We start from the raw sequence: 18,740 nt of genomic DNA, 5'->3' as shown, positions 1-18,740 counted from the left end.
TCTCCAGCAGAGGGCGCCCTTGTGTAAAAACAATCATAATTCCTGCTTAAAAAGTGTATGACTGAGACAAAAAAGGACAACGTGGAGATGTGTTTGAACAAAATACATTGCCTTTTAATCAACATTACAAAACAAAATCGGCTTTGGATCATTCACCTGCCAGGATAACCTGGTTAAGACAAATATTTCACACCTCCAACCCTTCCATTCAGTAGCTGCCTGTGTGAGCAAGAGTCATACTTAGAAGTCACATGACATGAATTGAAAATTAGCCAGAGGGTCACAGTGACTCTCTGGCATGCCAACCTGGCAATCTGTGATTTTAATAGTCTGTTTTTGCTTTACAAAAAGTACAAAGTGTTCAGTCATCAATGATTCTGGCAACAAAATGAACTTGTGAAATACGAGTCTTGTAATGAGCAACATGATGCCTCGATTAAAAGTCAAATTTGTTCTGCTAATAATAAGAAATTCACTTTCTTATAATCATTCATCTATATTCATAAATTACACAGGAGTGTAAAAACCAACACATTGAGATTTTGGAATGTATAAAAATATGCACAATATTAACAGAAAGGCTAAAGGACTCCCGAGGCACTAATAAACGTCCATGTGTATTTGTAGTGTGTACTTAAATGTTTTTTGAAGATGTACACACACAATACAGACGGCAGGAGTGACGGGGTGAAATAATCCAGCCATTCTGATAAACCATATCTTTGGTGCTCTTGTCATCCGTGCCTCATTAAAATAACATTTTAAATAACAATAGTGAAGAGTGATAAATCATGCAAGTGCAAAATTGAAATATGCTGGTCAGTGATTCAGCATTTTACATTCAGATACACAAAAAAAAATTATTTTAAGTTTCTTTGTGAAGTATAGAGAAACAATAAAATCATATATTTCACATTTTCCTACACATTTCCTATCTTGCATGCCATCTACTGTGCATATAAAGCAACACATCTGTACATTGCAAAATGAATGCTGAAATGCCTAATGTTTATTATAGGCAGACGTTGCTGGCCTACATATTAAACTGAGGTTAGGATGTGTAACAGAGTCGGGAACACACTGGCCCCTTTGTGCTGTCGGAGTTTCACAGTAAGCCTCTTTCTTCTTTGGGTTTGAATCTTTGAGGTATAACACATTTTTTTAGGTAGCATATTAACTATATGTGTCTTCAGGAAGGCGATTATTGGTTACTTCCCCTGTCAGATCATTCATGTCTGAAGGTGAACTATGCATCTGTTCCAGCTCTGCATGTAAACCCTTATCTGGGTCCTCAGGTGAGACGCTTTTGGGGGGCGGAGGATCCTTACCGCAGAAATAGTGAGGCAGGGTAACCATGCTCAGAGTACCGAGAACAACGAAACCTCCCGCTACCATGAAGGACGCCGTGTAGTCCCCGGTGATGTCCTTCAGTAACCCTTGGGAGACAGAAAAACACAGAATAAGAACAAAAGAGTATACAGATGTTGCCTGAGAGGTTTAAAACAGTCAAATTCTGAGGAGAAACTAAGAAGACGCTAAATGCTAGCCTCATGCTAATTCAGAAAAACATTATTCCAATGAATGCAAGATAGAAGAAGCCCTGTTTAATGTTTAACAAATAACTAATGTCATTACTTTTATTCAGTTGTATGTCATTTAATTAGGTCTAATTACTATAACTAACTAAATCAAGCGCAGGTGTGACTGATGAAGCTAATTGCAGCTGGAGCAGAGCCTCGTTAGTGTTATTAGTGTCAGCTGAGCGGTGTCTACTAAGTCAAAAATGTCTCCTGTGAATACATAGTGCTCTTTTGTCGCCAACATTATCAAGGTTCAGCGTAACAAAGCTTATCAAGAAACTAAAGCAACATGTAAGAGACAGGATGGAGAGACTTTTGAGTGAGTCAGTGGTGAGTGTGTTTTAGTTTCTTAAACGGACTGTACATGTTCTACTGAAGAAAAGTTCTTACTTTATTAATGCTTTACCTCCCAAAATGAAATACCATTCATTCCGATTGTATTGGGATAGAGTATCTATCTGAGTAGTTATCTGTAGTGATGGCAAAATGAAGCTTTGAATGAAGCATCGAACCACTTGGACAATTGTGTCGGAAATAGGTTCATTTCTCGAAGCTTCAGTTACAGCGACCTCTCCTGGCGAAGTGCAAGGCTGCAGTGGGTTTAACGTATCTTTGCCTTGAAAAATATTCGATGTACACACACACACAAGACTGAATATCATGTTCTATTTGCAATTAAAGATTGATAATTGTGCGTATTGGGTTATTGAGAAGAGACTAGAGAGTGCTGGAATTTTGTTTGGGCGGAGAGGGCCTTTTATCAGTTAATAAAGTATTAAAGTTGAAAAGAAATGATTAAAAGTTCATCTGTTCCGGGCTTTGAACCAGCTGCGCGGAGGACATCGTCGCTTCGGGCCGCCGGCTCTAACCACTGGGCTATCTATACCTTAAGTTAGTAACATGGTTTTCATATTAGTGTTAACGCAAACTACGACAACAACCCACACATTGCGCATTGTTTAGAGTGGTTATAAGTGTTGAAGCGCTCAAATTCGAAACAGTTTCAACCTGTCACCTGTCAGAATAGAGACGAGGCAGTGCATTGAATCGCGTGATTGGACCGCGAACCAGTCAAGTGATTCATTCAGGAAATGAAGCAGTTGGTGCTTCGGACGTCATATGTCACGTGATTTGAAGCAGTTGCTGGTTCGGACGTCATATGTCACGTGATTTGAAGCAAGCTTCGAATCACTGCTTCTATGGAATAGGAAGTCCAGGGTTGAAGCTCCGTTCGAAGCTTCAGTGTCAAACTGCCATCACTAGTTATCTGAGTAGCAAGGTACCGTTTAAAGGTTAGGTGAGAAGAAATCGTTTTGTGTAATCTGGGTGCACTGACACTTTAAGACATCTTGATCCATTTCAATCTGCTACTACAACCTTGTGATGAACTTCCCTCTAACTTTTGGTAATTATGGTTTCATATCAGCTTTTTGATAGAAAATGAAAAACTGGCATTTCCCTCTTTTGGTCATCATGACATCTTCTCAATTTGAGCTCTGATGTTTATGAGCTGCTTGGTTTCTGCCGCGGCCTCTGTATCAAATTAACAAGTCTTCCTTTTTCTGGACTGTGAAAGGGTATACTTGATCGTAAAAACTATGTAACCTCTGTTGAAGGGTTTAAATACCCACTTTCATTTCAAGCTAGTAGGTTTGGATTGGCACTTCAAATGGCGGACCCTCCACATGAGTGCAAGTGGGTAGTGTAGGGATGTATTACAATAGGAGTGGAAAAACAGAAGAGGAAAAGAAGTGACTGATAACTAAAGTAACTAAAGGTCACCTATTGTACAAAATCCACTTTTTCATGTCTTTTCTACATCAACATGTGTCCCCATGTGAAAAAAGATTCTCTCTCTTTGTCCTGATCCATTTATATAAAAACCTGTCTGAAAATGAGCTGCTCAGATTTTGGCCACTTTATGATGTCATAACGATTTTTTGGCTTGTGTAACCATTAGCCAATCAGCAACCAAGGTAAACCCCCCCCCCACCTTATCACCTGAATCTCCTCCTAGAGCACCATTGTGTTCTTTTTAACCAAATATCTCTCAGAGGGGCGTGGGGAGGGGCTCCTTATTTTCATCTAAAGTAACAGACAGAGAATCAGCACTTTTGAAACAGGGCTGAAACAGAAGGGATTATGGGATGCTGCAATGATCTGTTTGGTGTTTGGAGCCAAACACTTCAGAGACATGTTTTGTATATATCTGAGACCTATAATATATTGATGAAAAACAGTATAATAGGGGACCTTTAATATTTGACTACTTGTATCATTATGTGTGTGATTAAGGTCACTTTAGATAACATGTAGATAACATTGGAGATAAAATGGTGGCAACCAGAGCAATCAGTCTGCTCCATCAGTCTGCTCGTACCTGACAGTGGGGCCCCCAGCAGTCCCGCGCCGCTCTCGATCAGCTGCAGCAGCCCGAGGGCCCCCATCATGCGCTCCACGCCCACAATCATAGGCACCACCGCGAACACCAGGGAGGTCAGCGCCCCGGAGCTGAAGCCGTAGAGCAGGCTGATCACCATCAGAGCGGCGTACGATCCGGACAAGGAGCTCACGGGCAGCAGCATGATGAAGACCCCCGCCAGGGTGGTCCACACACTCAGCAGGTGGATCAGCCGGAAGTGACCAAGGTCTGAGAACCAGCCCGACACTATGCGACCCAGAATGTCCGTAGCACCGGCGGCAGACATGACGAAAGCAGCCTGGTACTCCGAGAAGCCCACTTGGCGGCTGTGGGCCACCAGGTGGAAATACGGCACGAAGTAGCCCACGTTAAGAAGACTGATGGCCAACGTGTAGGTGATGTACGGCCGCTCGAACAGCAGCGGCAGCTCCAGGTAGGAGGAGGCTCTCTGCAGGAAGGAAGCACAGGATACTCCGCTCTCTGAAACCACCTGGGGGAGGAAAAGGAGGAAATGCTGAGATGTATTTTCGCTTAATAACACCACATCACTTTCATCTTTCCTATTTCAATCAGTATGCTAATCAATTTCTGCTGGGAACAGTTGACTTAGTCTGGAAAGTACACTGTTTTAACGACAGTAACATGAGAAAATGGTCATAACATCATGCTGAATTTTTGAGTTACGTTGAACATCATGTTTTGTGAGCTCACTGTACTGTTGAGCTTTGTACATCAGATTTGTATCAATTCCTCATTAATTCAAGTTGGACATTTGAGTTGTTGTCACAAGTCTTGTCCCACCTTTGCTGGGGCTTTAGAGCGCCTCTGTGGGCCGATGAGAGCCCCACAGGGCACGATGTTGAGGCTGAGGCCCCCCAGGATCAGCAGAGCCCCCCGCCAGGTGTACAGCTCCACCAGCAGCTGGAAGAGCGGGTTGAAGGCGAAGGAGGAGAGGCCGATGCTGGAGAACGCAAGCCCCAACGCCAGGGTGCGCCGGCGGGTGAAGTTAGCCATGACTGTCGCCACCATGGGAGTGAAGACCAGCCCCCAGCCCAGACCTGCAGGAGAGGGGAGAGAGACCCTCAGTGAGAGGTCAGTTGTTCAACCTGAGATGACATAGGTTAACAATTAACTAGGTAAACAACCTAAGCATCTAACAGCAAAGACAGGATTAGAACACCACTAAACCAGTTATTGGTGTTGGAAGACTCTGTTACCTGAAATGACTCCCATAGTGAGGTAGAGGTGAACCAGACAGGTGGCCTGCGAGGCAAGAATGAGTCCAAGTGCAGCCAGGCAGCCCCCCGTCATCACCACCCACCGGGTGTCATATGCATTACACAGCGCTGCACCCAGAGGACCTGCAAAACACACATCAGCTCCATTAGTCAAAGCTATTTAGTATAAAGCCTGTCACAAACTAACCAGCCACAATGTGCATGCTATTGCTAACAATTAGATGTAATTCAAATATGAAGGCCATTTTAATTTTAAACCCATAGCTACTTTTCTAGGTTGTTAAACTCCCCTTATTTTTACACTATCATTTATATTCTGCTTCAGCTTGCTCCAGCACTTCTATATGATGTTTACACTGAGTGAAATATTCAATCCCAACCCTCACTCCCACTGACACTTTTAGATATAGTTCACTAGGTTTGAATAATGTGAGCAAGAGTTTGTAATGAGTGACCCAATGGGGCTTATTTAAAGGGTTAATGATTTGCATCTCTTTTCACATAAAGCTTTTTTTTAAATTCTTTAAATTGTTTGCTTCTCTTAAGTTACACCTCATCCTGTGTTAGTATAGATTTAGAGAAATTATACACAACCATGTGTGTAACTCATATAAAGTGAAAAAAGTATTGGCATCAAAATATATTTAAGAACCAACAGTAAAAGTACTCATTAGGCAAAATGACGCATTCCTGAATTGTATATATATAGATGCATTATCACAGCTGGTAAAGGTGGAACAATTGTATATACTAATACTGGATATCTTAGCCTATATATAACATGTAAATGTTTATTTTTAAATTAGTTTATTTAGAATTTGTATCAGCTAATAGTCTGAATCTAGAAAGTACCTTAAACTGTCAGATAAATCTAGGGTACTAGAGGTATAACGTAGCATGACCTGAAAACACTCAATTAAAGTCCCTCAAATTCTACTTAATCACAATCCTTAAGTATATGTACTTCACTATATTCCAGCACTTGCTTCATGTCAACAGAGTAATCAGTCAATTACAAACCATAAATGCCCAATTGAACTCATGACTCACTGAAAAACTGCTGAGCTGCCAGGCCGGTGGAAGAGATCCAGGAAATGGCCTGAGCGCTCTCATCAAAGTATTGAACAAACTCCACAAAGAATATCCCCAAGCTTCTCATCAGGCCGAACACGAGGCTGGTGCTGACGAACAGCGCGCCCACCAGCACCCAACCATAGCCCCCATCAGGACTCTCGCCACCATCGCCCTGGCTCTCTGCTTTGGGCCTCAGCTTGGTCATGTCTGTTGAATGGAAAAGGGAAGAAAGGAAGAGAAGGGAAGCTCTGGAGATATCAGCCTCAGGAAATGCAAGTGTCACACATCTCAGGATCCTCTCTGTGGTTGTCAATAGACAGAATGATTAACTTCCCACAGGCCAATAGAGTCGCTGGTTACCCTGACACTCTGACACTCTGACCTTCATTTGAGAACGAGATATAGGTGAGAGGGGATGTCTGAATGCTTAAGTGTGTATTGATCAGCTATGGGGAAACAGTTATGTCTCCAGTGAAAGACAAGAAAGTCCCTTATTATACTTTTACTTTCATTAGATTAGATTACAAAAGTAGTCTGCAGAAGTGACACAGAAAATGAAACGGGGTGTAATTAAATTCTTCATGTGTGACTCACATAGCTTATTCCTGCATTAATTAGCAACATTAGCATAATTCACAAGGGTAGTGATATCTATTAGCCACATATGGTCCACTACAAATCCACCCTTAAAGTGTTTATCAATGTCAGACACACTTTTGTTTCTCCATTCTAATCTGTATATGTAGATGCATCTATTTGAATAATTTCACTGTCAAAAATTATAAAATATTTTCCTTAGTAGTACTAGTTATAAATATAGTATGTTAAACCCAACATATAAGGTGAGCAGTAGCAGTTTTCACCTCTGCTGCTGAATTTGGTTTATGTTGTTAGTTGAATATAAACCAAAGCAACAAGAAGCCCTTCATAACCAAATGCCACTCACCTCTCTGCTGCAGGAATTACAGGAATGTGCACCCAGCACTCTCTCAAACACACATGCACTAAACCCCTTGTTCATTTGTGCAAATACAATGCCTTAAAATATGGTTTAATATTTGTTTAAGACTGTTTGTGTATCTCTATTGTGTTTTCGAAATGGCTGTATAATTTAAAACCTATCTGCTGAATTAAAGGGTGCAGGGGTTGAGGTAAAAGCACCAGGGTAATGCAGATCTTTAAAAAAAGGTAATTGCACAGGCATTTGACCCAAAAACACTCAGGTCGAGTCCTTTATATTGTTTCTGGGAATTTATGAGGATAAGCAACCCGTGAGGTGTTTACATTCAACCATTTTTTAATTAAAAGGAACAGTCTTTATGATTTCCTGGCTACACCTTGTTATTGTTATTCTTTAATGGTGTGATTCATTAGTTAGTTCCAGTACTATAAACGCTGATAACCAGTTATAAACGTGTATTGGTACATGATACTACAATTTGGACATCAGGGTTTAAGTACATAGACATATACACATACACATTTACACACAAAATAGTACTGCCTTTCCTCCAAGCATCTTCGTTCATGATCAAGAACCCAGCCATAGACAGGTACACAGGCGGGAACGCGCAGAAGAAACAGTACAAATGACGTAGGCTTCACACAGCGCCTGCGCAGTGGTGCTCGCACACAGCTGTATTAGACCTTAAAAACACAATGTTCGCCAGTATATTACCGTATTTCTGATGTTATAGCGTTAATGTATAGAGTAGCTTATCTTAAAATGGTTGTGCACCTGTCGCTTGCATGGTCTTTGGATATTTAAAGTGAGGTCTGTCCTGATAACGTTTAGCGTTAAATTAACCGTTTCATAACCCGTGACTGATTGAACCCGTTCATGTTAACGTCTATTACTATTTAACTCATTTATAAAGGTTTACAGGCTTTATACAAGCTGCATTACTCACCCTCGGTCTGTCAGCTGTCTCTGGAGCAGCACATGGTCCACAGTGTCCAAGTTCACTGTGCGAAACAGCACAATAGTGACAGCGAGATTCCACGAGCTGCAAGGGAAAAGTTCAAGTCACTAGACAGCGAGAATACCATGGTGTGCGTGCATAGTCTTCACGGGGGCGCGCTCGAGAATTCTAGTTTTTAAGACAGGATGATAACACCCAAAAATGTGTGCAGTGCATAGCTTTGATAATTATGCCTTTTCATTATCTCTTCCATTAAGAACAACCATGTTAGTCATATTTGGGTTAAGGCCATTAAGGACTTCGATATGTCAACAAGTGTTAATGTTAATAATTGATTTTTAGAGGAAGAATTATGTTAACGTTAAACAAAATAAACGCAAAACACAGACTGAATGACGATTAAACTTATTGTTAACAATTAATATTGTCCAGTCAATAAATGTAGACTTAACTGCTATCAATTCTAAGATAATCTATCCACTGTATTAACATGCTTGGGGATTCCTTACAAGCTGCTCCTAAATGTCTATATTGATTAATTTCCCTCTATTCAAGTTCCTCCAGCATGCTTTGGATAACTTCGTTTCAATCATGTTTTATACAAAAGACAACTTTAAAACTGTCCTTTTTGTTGGACAATTCGCATGTTGAGTACAGTCTTTGTGTCTCTGAGATGAGGAGACAGGCTGTCCCCCTTTATTATGAAACTAAGTCTACAGAAATGAACTCAAATATTGCTGTGTATGTGTCTCCTGCTAATGTTTATTTTATTATTCCATCACCACAAAACCTCTGTTGACTCAGCTTTTGAAATGGATAACAAAGCAAAGCTACAAATGTGCACTTAATACTGTATCTCCTTGGGGCCATTTGTTGCTGATTTGAAAGAAGCATATGACTAGATTGAATAAAGGGTCCTCCTTGTATTTTAAAAAGCAGAGTGCACTGCTTGAGGCAATAGCACATTAACCACGAAAAGTTGCAGCATTAACGGAAGTTAGAACAACCAGTGAAAGTCAACTGTGAATGTCTCTATGGGTTTCTACATGTCTGACACTAGAGGGAGGCAACCACTGAGTTTACTAAGTCCGTCATCTATAGAAACAGTTGTATCTCTTTCCATTGTCCCAGAGGTAAATACTGTAACTTTTAATTACATTAATCTGACAGTTGAAAAGAAGGCTATAGGTCAGGGGTGTCAAACTCAAGGCCCGGGGGCCAAATCCGGCCCGCAACTTCATTTTATGTGGCCCGCAAGAGCTTGGAAAGAATATAATACGTTTATTATACGGTTACATGCTACTTTACAGTATATCTATATATGTTCATTTGAATTAATTTCTTATTTTATAGTTATTTTTATTTTTTTATCTTTGATTTATCCTTAATTCTATTCATCTGTGTGAATCTGTGCTGTCCTGTTTTTCAATCTTACCCTGTTGCTGTTAAACTACTGCATTTCCCCACGGGGATTAATAAAGATCCATCTTATCTTATTTTACAGAAGCATGTTGCCCATAAACTATATGTCCCACAATGCATCTCATTTTGTGACATGCGCACTGAAGAGACTTGCAATTATTTGCCCTAGACTTCTGCTTTCAGACGTAGTTAATTATGAAGTTATTACCCTATCCAATACAAATCTAAAGCAGAGGCAATAATATAATATAATACATTATTTCATATATATTATGTATTTATATATGTATATTTATATAGTTACAACCGGCCCTTTGAGTGCAACCATAATGCTAATGTGGCCCACGATGAAATTGAGTTTGACACCCCTGCTATAGGTTTTACAACCCGTCAGCAGAAGCAGTTACAACAGTCTTTATCTTCATCTACATTTAGCTGATAACACTTCAACTCCACTTAGTTTTATTGAATCTATGACAGTAAAACAATTGCATGTTAAATTACAATGTGAAATATTGACTTGTGTGAAAGTGTTTGTGGAAATAGTCAATTGATTAGGTACACCTGTACAGTCAAAACACCACTGTTCTGCCATAAAGTCTATTTTTATGATGCCTATAATGTGCTTTTGATTTTTCTCACTGACATAGAAGTGCCAAATAATGATGTGCTTTAGCATTGAGGTCACAGTATGGTTCCCCTTATCATTAAATACAGTTAAGGGACCATACTTGAAAGGAGACAGAATCTAGCTCTCAGTTGATAGTATGCTAAGATGGTGCTTATTCCTCAATGAATTCAATAAAATTGCAACAAATCTGTGGCAGAGTATTATTCCAGTAGCACTGATACATTTATGAGTCCAGCAAACACTGTATAATGTAGCTGTCCTATCTGCTTTGCATGAAAGGAAAGGGATAGATTTGATCAATACACATCAGCTTTTCAAATAATATTGGCAAATAACTATAATGGAATCAAGTCGCAGTTGTGGTTTTTCTCACAGTTTCAATGAAATCGATAAAAGCTTAGTAAGCAATCTATGAAATAAACTCCACACCACTTCCTGAAAGATGTTCCAGAGAAGTCATTCTGATTCTTCCTTTAGTGAACTGAAGGGAGACCCCCCTGACAGGGTGTCATTGAGGACAAATTGATGAGGGGGAAAGACTCTGTCACAGGTTTATTTTTCTCACTTTAGGAGGTTGGAAAGTCCCTTCAGACTTCCAACCGTTTGTCTGCTGAGCTCGGACAATAAGCCCAGCTAGCCACAACTCATCAGGCAGCAGGAAGCGGGGATGACAGAGGGTGGGAGAGTTCAGCAGGAGTCTGCAGGCCCCTCCACCCTCACCCACCCTCACCTTCAGGAAGCAGCAGCATCTCTCACACACACACACACACACACACACGTGCACGCGCGTTGGTGGTTGTTAGTGTAAGTACCCAGTATTGGGAGGAAACAGGTGCCCTCGGCTTCATTGTTTCCACAAAAGCAAACGAAAGAAAACAAAATCTGGAAAATGGCGGGACGGCTTTGAGTGAAACAGAAGACGTGATTCATGGGTAGAAAAAGTGTGTTAATGAGAGGAAGGAAGTCCAGGGAGGAGAAAGGGTGAAGGAGGGAAGTGTGGCAGAGAGAGCAGGGTGTACACTGCTAGAAGACAGAAACATATACAGTATATGGTGGACACTTCATATGAGAAATATTTTTATATTTATTTGACATTTTGGATAAATTGTGTTTCCATTGGTTTATAAATCATACATTATATCACTTATGAGTGCAATATTAAATAAAACACTTAACACCAAAGCTCCAATTCATATCAAATGATTTAATTTAGATTGTACAACACCATCTTTGTCCAGCAGATGAACTCACACACAAACAGGTCATAATATTATTACTTATCTAATTGCCTACAGTCCTCTCATTATGTAAAAAACAATATCATTTCATTTTTTACAGCTTACACCCAGTATAAGACGACTAAGTCCTTTGCCTGCTCGGACTATAAAGCAGATATCACTGCATGCAGGCCCCAGGCCTCAAGGTTAAGATAAATACATGTAATAGAACATTTCCAGGCTTAACACTATTTTCTAGAATTCAATTTACTACAAATATTCCAAAATTCACCATCTCTTTCTTCAAAAACTTGCATTTCTTTCCATCTTTAGTTCAAACCGTTCACAATTTCATTCTTCCTGAACATTCAGTATACAAACATCCCACAATACCTTGTTTCCACATCTCTAACCTCTCTTTCTTTCCCTTCACAAACCTTCAAATTCACTTTTCTTGACACCATCTCCATCTCAGAAAAGCCATCAGGATTTCGAACCCTATTGAATCTGACTCGTAATTTTCTCCTAGTTCCAAAATCATCCAACTACATGCTGATGCTCAAAGTTATCTGCAAATGTCTCTTTTCCCAAATAGAATATTTTTTCCATGATTCAAAGCTGGTCATCTAACCATTCTGTCAACACGTATAAATAACCACCTCATCTTCAAAAAACTGGTGTTGATCATTTAGAATTTAAAGTTCATTCGTTCACCAATTTTCCCATTTTGCACATGCTGGACCTGCACTGTATAATTTAAAGTTGGTATTGTTCAGCAGGCCTGCAGGATGGGCTGGAAGGCCTCCGTCAGGACCTTGTAGCGGATCTTGGTGTTGGTGATGGCTCCGTGTTTCTGCCGCAGGTGAAGACGCAGCTGACTCTTGTGGCGGAAGTGTAGGTCACACTTCTCACACTGAGAAACAACGAGACAACAGATTTACCACCAGTGGCATGACGCAGTATTCTTTCTATGAAGCATTAGTGTGTGTGTGTGACTCACAGTGTAGGGCTTCTCTCCGGTGTGGATGCGCAGATGGCTCTTCAGGGTCTGCAGGTGGCGGAAGCGGGTCCCGCAGGTGTGGCAGGGGTACGGTTTCTCCCCCGTATGGATCAGAACATGGGCCCTCAGATGGGCAACCTAAAACCAGGACAAATCACATAACCAGGTTAGACATTCATATTTACAAAATAGCTCTAACCATTTGCATCATAGATTGAAGCCATGTTTATCATGAAAAAGTCCCATGCTTGTGCACATACGTTTAGTTACCTGGACTGCCTATCATCCCACAAACCTTTGATACATTTTACTTCTTTAGAACTCTTGAGAGGCTGCAATACAGGTATATTCAGATGAACCATACAGTATAAGAAAAAGAAGCCTTTTTTTAACATTGAGGCATGTAAAAAAGTTCTTAGAGAAACCCTAAATACTAGTAGACCCTGACAATGAACATGATATGTACTCTTTTAAATACAAATATGTTAATAGGTGGTGACATGTTTTCCCCTACGACATAGTTCACAATTTAGATTCAGGTTTGAAGCACTCTTTGCTTTTTGGTCAGATTTTACAACTACATGCATCTCACTTTGGTTATTTTTAGTTTCCTTAAAATCTTACTTTCAACCAAAATCATGAATGATGAATCTAAAAAGCATACTTTCAGGAGCAGGTGCCACAAACATCAGACTGGGTTTGAAGCTAACTCAATCTGACATTCATTACGCTTTACAGGCTACCTACAGGACTTTTTTTACGAGAGAAAGAGGAAGCATTCTCTGACACCTGTTTTATGTTAGAGTGCACTTCCTCTCCCCTGAAGCGCTCATGCACACACACACATTTAACCCTTACCTGAACAAATCGTGCGCCGCAGGTGTCGCAGCGGTACGGCTTTTCTCCTGAGTGGATGCGAGCGTGAGTCTTCAGGTTGGCAGGTCGGTTGAACTGGGCGCTGCACACATTACAGCGGTACGGCTTCTCACCTGCAGGGGTCAAAGGTCAGCGTTATTGGTTTTAAAGAAAGAAAGAGAATAGGAAAGATATTTGTCTTTTTAAAGCCTCACCTGAGCTGACAGTCTTGGTTCCTTGAATGTTGCCAGAATAACAGTAGGGCACATAGTAGTTCTCACGCTTGATCGCATGCTGAGCAGCTTCTGGATCAGTGGGCAACAGGTTTGGGGAAATGGTGCAGGGTGGGACTGAGGAAACAGACAAAAAAACATACATTAGCATGTTTGAAAAAAGGGAAATATTTATCAGAAAGGCCAGAAAGTGTTTTGGATTACCTGATCGATCCTTGTAAGTGGGAGGCATTGTTGGGTGGTCCACAGAGGGGGGTGGCCCGAGGGGAGGGGCTCGGCCAGAACCCTCGTAGCAGGAGGCCTGCCCCTGTCTGATGAAGAAAGGTAATAATTAGCAAACATATTTAAAAAAACACGTATATTTCTCCTCTCTCCTTCCATATTTCTCATCATTCCATTACCTATCAATCTGACCAGGCACTTCTCCAGACCACTCCTCTGTTGCTTTGGGGGTCGAGCCCATCCTGTCGGGTGATGTGCGACTTTGCGGCTCCTCCATCTCCTCTTCTTTCACCGTGGTGGTCGCACAGAGAGGATTAAGGACAATGTACTTGTATTTTTTCCAATTGCATGCTTTTGGATCCGGTGTGGCTTTGACTTCACTCTGGAGAAATAAAGAACACACAGTCAATTAACCTCAGTTTTTATCAAAATGAAACAAAAGATTGTTGTATCTTCTTTGAACTCACCACAAGGTTTTTGCTGCAGGTGTTGGATTCTGCTGGAGAGTTTGGTTGGCAGCGGGAGCGGGCAGGGCTATCTGGAGATGGAGTCGGGCTGCCCATGAGGGGCGACTCAGGCTCTCCTTTCATCTCCTTTGACCCGGGCTGAAAGGTTGGGAAAGCCCCCGGCTTGAGAGAGCCCCCAACATCCGCAGGGACCCTGCAGGAGAAACAAAGGAAGTGCTGCAATGAGATGTCAACAGACAAAGGCACACAGCAGAAGCACTTTGGACAATCTCTAAACACAAAAACCCAATAAAAAGTCCCACCCACAGAGCACTTCTGCGACATTCAGCTCACTCATTTTCTATAACACCCATCATCCTCCTACCTTGTTGGCAGTAATCTCTGGGGTCCAGGATTGGGCAGGTCCCCTCCGTTGGGGGCTACAGAGGCTACAGACACCCTGGAGTCCAGCTCCAGTTGAGGGTGTCTTGCACTCATATTCTCCCTGCTGGAAAACAAAGAACTTGTAAACCACTCAAGTAGAAAACATGCAAGATTGCACATTGATACTTTTGAATTCAGTCCCTCACCAGTGCATCTGCATGAAATCCCGGCAGGTATCAGCCACGTGGTCCATCTGCAGGTAGGCTGCGACAGTGAGCACCCCAGGGACAGTGCTGGGAGTCAGAGGGAGGCGGGAGGTGTACATGAAGTCCAGCAGCAGGGAGACGCTGGATGGGTCCAAGGCGCTGGGGAGGCACACGGTCATGAGCTGCTCCCCGCTGCCACCACGCCCCTGGAGCAACACACGGCGGGAGTACAGGGAGTAGAAGAACCCACTGAGGAAAGAGAATGAAAGACAGTGTTATATTAGGGGTAAGATATGCATTTTTCTGAGTTTCATTTGAAGAATCCCATTGTTTAAAGGCAGAAATGGTAGTGACGAGATGGGAAGAAGAGGACAATCGATGTGGAAAGCAGGACAAAGTGAAAGGAAGATGATAAGAAGAATACAAATAACAGCTATGAGTCAACCAGAGGATGGCAGGAAAAAACAAGTGTGTCATAACAGAATAACATTTCCTTTAAAAGAGCCCCAATCAGAGAAAACCTCCCCATTGGGACTATTTTGTGTAGATGCTTGTCCTTTGCACCAACCTGCAGGCCACGAGCACAGCACAGTGCGCCCGTAGGTGCACGTCGCCCACGACCAGGGTGGTGTCGGTCAGGATGTTGCGGTGCCGGAGTTCGTTCAGGTTCAGCAGCACGTCGTTGGAGTGGCGAGTAAACTCCTTAACGTATCCCTCCGCCGGGGCTGCAGGTCTCATCTCCTGCACTCTGTCCACTCTGTATCCTTCCAGCACTTCCATCATCTGTATCTGTGGAGAAGACATTATGAATGAAGCAACCATCCAATGCACATTATTTGAATCCACAATGTATTAACGCAAATGTTGACTATTCACAATAATGACCTACCTTTGTGTGATTGATAGAATAAATAAGCTGGAGTGTCCCAGACACATCTAGGTGAGACCAGCTCCCTACTCGTACCTGGATAAGGACAACATAAGAAACATATTTAATATGAATACTTTAATATTCACATAAGTCAAGGGTATGTAAAAGTCAGCAAAGTTGTGATAAATAAGAACTTATCAAGAATTAAAATATTGTAAAAAAAAGTCCTACATTGACCTTGAAGTTAGTGAAAACAATTTAAATCATATTGGTGTAGTCATCTGACAAACGTACATGTTAAATTATAAGGCTAAATCAATAAAAGGACCACATCATTAGCATCTGTACTTAAAAACAAACAAATCAAACAAAAATAAAAACATAAATATGTTAAGAAAATCCTTTTCCAACTCACCCCGACCAGCAGGGACGAGAACCTCTGTGCACCGCGCTGACGTCAAACCCCCGGCCTCAGTGTTCACTTTACACCCAAAGAAGAGGAACAGGGGTTCACCCGCCGTCTCCACTAGCTCTGAACAGCACTGTGAGGGGAGGCTGAAGGGAGGGGACTCTTTATAACGTTGTGCAGGAAGCCCCCGTACAACCAGGGCCGCTCGTTTCCTCTTTCCTCAATGGCCCACGCGTACACTGGAAGTAGCGCAGGAAAAGCCCTGGCCCAAGCTCCAAGTATTTTTAGTGGCCTATTAGTTTTTCTAAACCCCCATCGCTCCGAGCGAAGTAATGGCAGGAAAGGATAGTGTGTTTTTGTGCCACGTTGAAAAAATATATATGAGGACCCTTGGGGAGAAGCGCTACGTGCCTTGGTGATCCAGAGGTAGGCCATTAGTCTTCCCCCACCAACGCTTTCCTCCCCTTCACCCCTCTCCAGGACAGAGGAAGCAGGAAGCTGGAAAACCAACTTATTGTTGGGTAAACAAGCTCATCATTAAGATTCCATCATATCAAGGGAGTTGGTTAAAGGATTCACATTTTGGTGCATGTAGCATTTCTAGAACGAAAGAAAAACTGCACTGAAAAACCTAAACGTTGACTTTAATTAAATGTATTATGTCAACACATTTCACATAACTGTATTAGGTTAGTTGAAAGCAATAATATTAAGTTGAACCTACTATTTATTCAACAAGCCCCTTATTGCTTTCAACTAACCCAATACTGTTAAGTGAAATCTGCATGATACATTTAATCAAAGTACATGTTTCAGTGTGATTCATTGCTGAGTTGACAAGTTAAGGGCATTAGTAAGTGCTCCACAACAGAAGCCTCTGGCGTCTTGCCTGAGAGCAGAGGCGTTGAGTTATAAGAAATAAAAGGAAGGAAGCAGGACCAAATTGATCGTTCTAGGGAGACACCTTCTCTTGGTGGTGAAAAACAACCTCTATACCCCACCCAACTGAGAGAGATGCAGCCGACAGATGTGCAGGAACTATACCCCACACTTCTGTTTGCATCCTGCAAAGCTGTTCAGAGACATGGATGAAAACGCCTGCGCAGGACATCCGTCAATAATAAAGTGAGCAGGAGACAGGGGAGGGGGAACGGAGGGTAATGAAGTACAAGAGCTCAGGGGTCGTGAAAAACAAGTGAAGTCACCTCATACTCACATTGGGTTCACAGAGAAATAGGCAGTTAATTGAGGCGCCGCAAATAAAGTGAACTATGAACTGGATTTCCTTCACATCAAAGTATTCTACAGGAGACGTTGAAGAAGGAGGAGAAATATTCTTGGTTGAACCAGATGAGTGCTTCCTGCACAAAAAGTGAAGACTGGGAGGCAACAAATGGACAGAGGAAATTATGTTTTATTTTCATTGATAAAATTGAGTCCCGAAGCCAATTTAGCTGTACCCCCGAAGAAAAATGAAATGTCGTACCTAATTTGAGTTGCAACTTGTGGTGTTTCTTTATATAATGTGTAGCATATCAATGAGTAGTTCATAGGGAAAAGTTTAATTCTTCTTAAATAAATTCTTAAAATGTAAATGATATATTATAGATATGTTTTATGAGAAGCAAATGTGTCAAAAGTGAAATAAAAATCCGACAACATGACCATGTTTGGATATAAATCCGGGAGTGAAGTGTTGTTCATCTTGTGCGCGTGTCCTTGTGCTTTTATTTGTTTGTATGGAGGTCCGATCAATTGTGTGCTTTGAAAAAAAAAGGAGGAGAAAAAAAAACATGAAGGATAACAACGATTAAGAAAACAGAGAGGGAGATGTAGGTCTCGGCTACTTCCAGGCATTGTGAGAGGAACGGATGAGGGGGGGCGGTTGAGGAAAAGTGAGAACATTTTTAAACAGGTTCACCAATAGGCGGAAGCCATTGAGTCCATCCCGTTGGCAAGGCTTGGCAACACTCAAAGTGACTTCCTGCATGATACCCCATCTGTCAGTGTCCATCAACAACCCACTCTGTTTTTCATCAAATGCAGAGCTGCTATAACTTACCGTCAAATTAAAAGACCTTCTGCAATTTCCAAATGAGGAAAAACAACAATTTCCCCGAGCAAATTCAACATTTCAACATTTATTGAACTCCTTGTCGAACAGAACAAAGGCAGGGATTCCCCTTCTTTTGTGGTTTCCTGGTTGCCTGGACAGAACCATATTGTTTTTCTCTGATAATGTATGGGCCGAAGACATGCTTTGACTTCCAATCCCCCACTTGGTGCCAAAGATGTGGATGGCTCCTTCAACAATAACAGATCTGCTTAAACTGCCTCTTCCTGTGATTGCAGAGCGCCGTGGACATATAAGGGCAAACGAGAGCGACTGGAGGGAGGAGCATGAGGAGGAAGCGGGGATATCCCAGGGAGCAGCCGGGGTTGTTTGTCCACTTATTGGCACAGATAGACAGGGACATCAAATATGAATAATAGAGTTATGAAACTGTTGCTTTGAAGAAGCGCCTTAGGGAATGCAGGGCCTCCAATATGGTGCTGGGTGGAGTGGGAGGAAGAAGACAAGGCTGGGGGGTAACAGGAGGGGGACAGT

The 18,740-nt window shown here is 41.8% G+C and overlaps 2 protein-coding genes across 3 annotated transcripts; both read right to left on the bottom strand.

The window, feature by feature from the left end:
- Window positions 1–88: 88 nt before the first annotated feature.
- Window positions 89–8,437, bottom strand: slc16a13 (solute carrier family 16 member 13). Of its 2 annotated transcripts, XM_034136851.1 has the most exons (6): window positions 8,225–8,437; window positions 6,291–6,521; window positions 5,220–5,363; window positions 4,804–5,060; window positions 3,961–4,492; window positions 1,174–1,436 (listed from the first exon to the last, which is right to left on the bottom strand). In XM_034136851.1, the coding sequence occupies exons 2-6, from the start codon at window positions 6,517–6,519 to the stop codon at window positions 1,174–1,176; spliced, it is 1,425 nt and encodes a 474-aa protein (XP_033992742.1). In that variant the 5' UTR covers window positions 6,520–6,521; window positions 8,225–8,437. The 2 variants fall into 2 exon arrangements, with proteins under 2 accessions (XP_033992743.1, XP_033992742.1); XM_034136852.1 differs by lacking the exon at window positions 8,225–8,437 and having other exon boundaries at window positions 89–1,436; window positions 6,291–6,519.
- A 3,036-nt stretch (window positions 8,438–11,473) lies between these two features.
- On the bottom strand, window positions 11,474–16,658 carry bcl6b (BCL6B transcription repressor). The gene is made up of 12 exons (XM_034136771.1): window positions 16,139–16,658; window positions 15,742–15,816; window positions 15,421–15,641; window positions 14,853–15,101; window positions 14,648–14,770; window positions 14,284–14,476; window positions 13,996–14,198; window positions 13,799–13,905; window positions 13,577–13,711; window positions 13,365–13,495; window positions 12,507–12,644; window positions 11,474–12,419 (listed from the first exon to the last, which is right to left on the bottom strand). Exons 3-12 carry the CDS (start codon window positions 15,633–15,635, stop codon window positions 12,279–12,281), a joined length of 1,635 nt encoding a protein of 544 aa, XP_033992662.1. The 5' UTR covers window positions 15,636–15,641; window positions 15,742–15,816; window positions 16,139–16,658; the 3' UTR covers window positions 11,474–12,278.
- Window positions 16,659–18,740: the final 2,082 nt, after the last annotated feature.

Source organism: Trematomus bernacchii, unplaced genomic scaffold (assembly GCF_902827165.1).
Source record: "Trematomus bernacchii unplaced genomic scaffold, fTreBer1.1, whole genome shotgun sequence".
NCBI lineage: Eukaryota > Metazoa > Chordata > Actinopteri > Perciformes > Nototheniidae > Trematomus > Trematomus bernacchii.
This window is presented reverse-complemented; position numbering and strand designations above follow the sequence as displayed.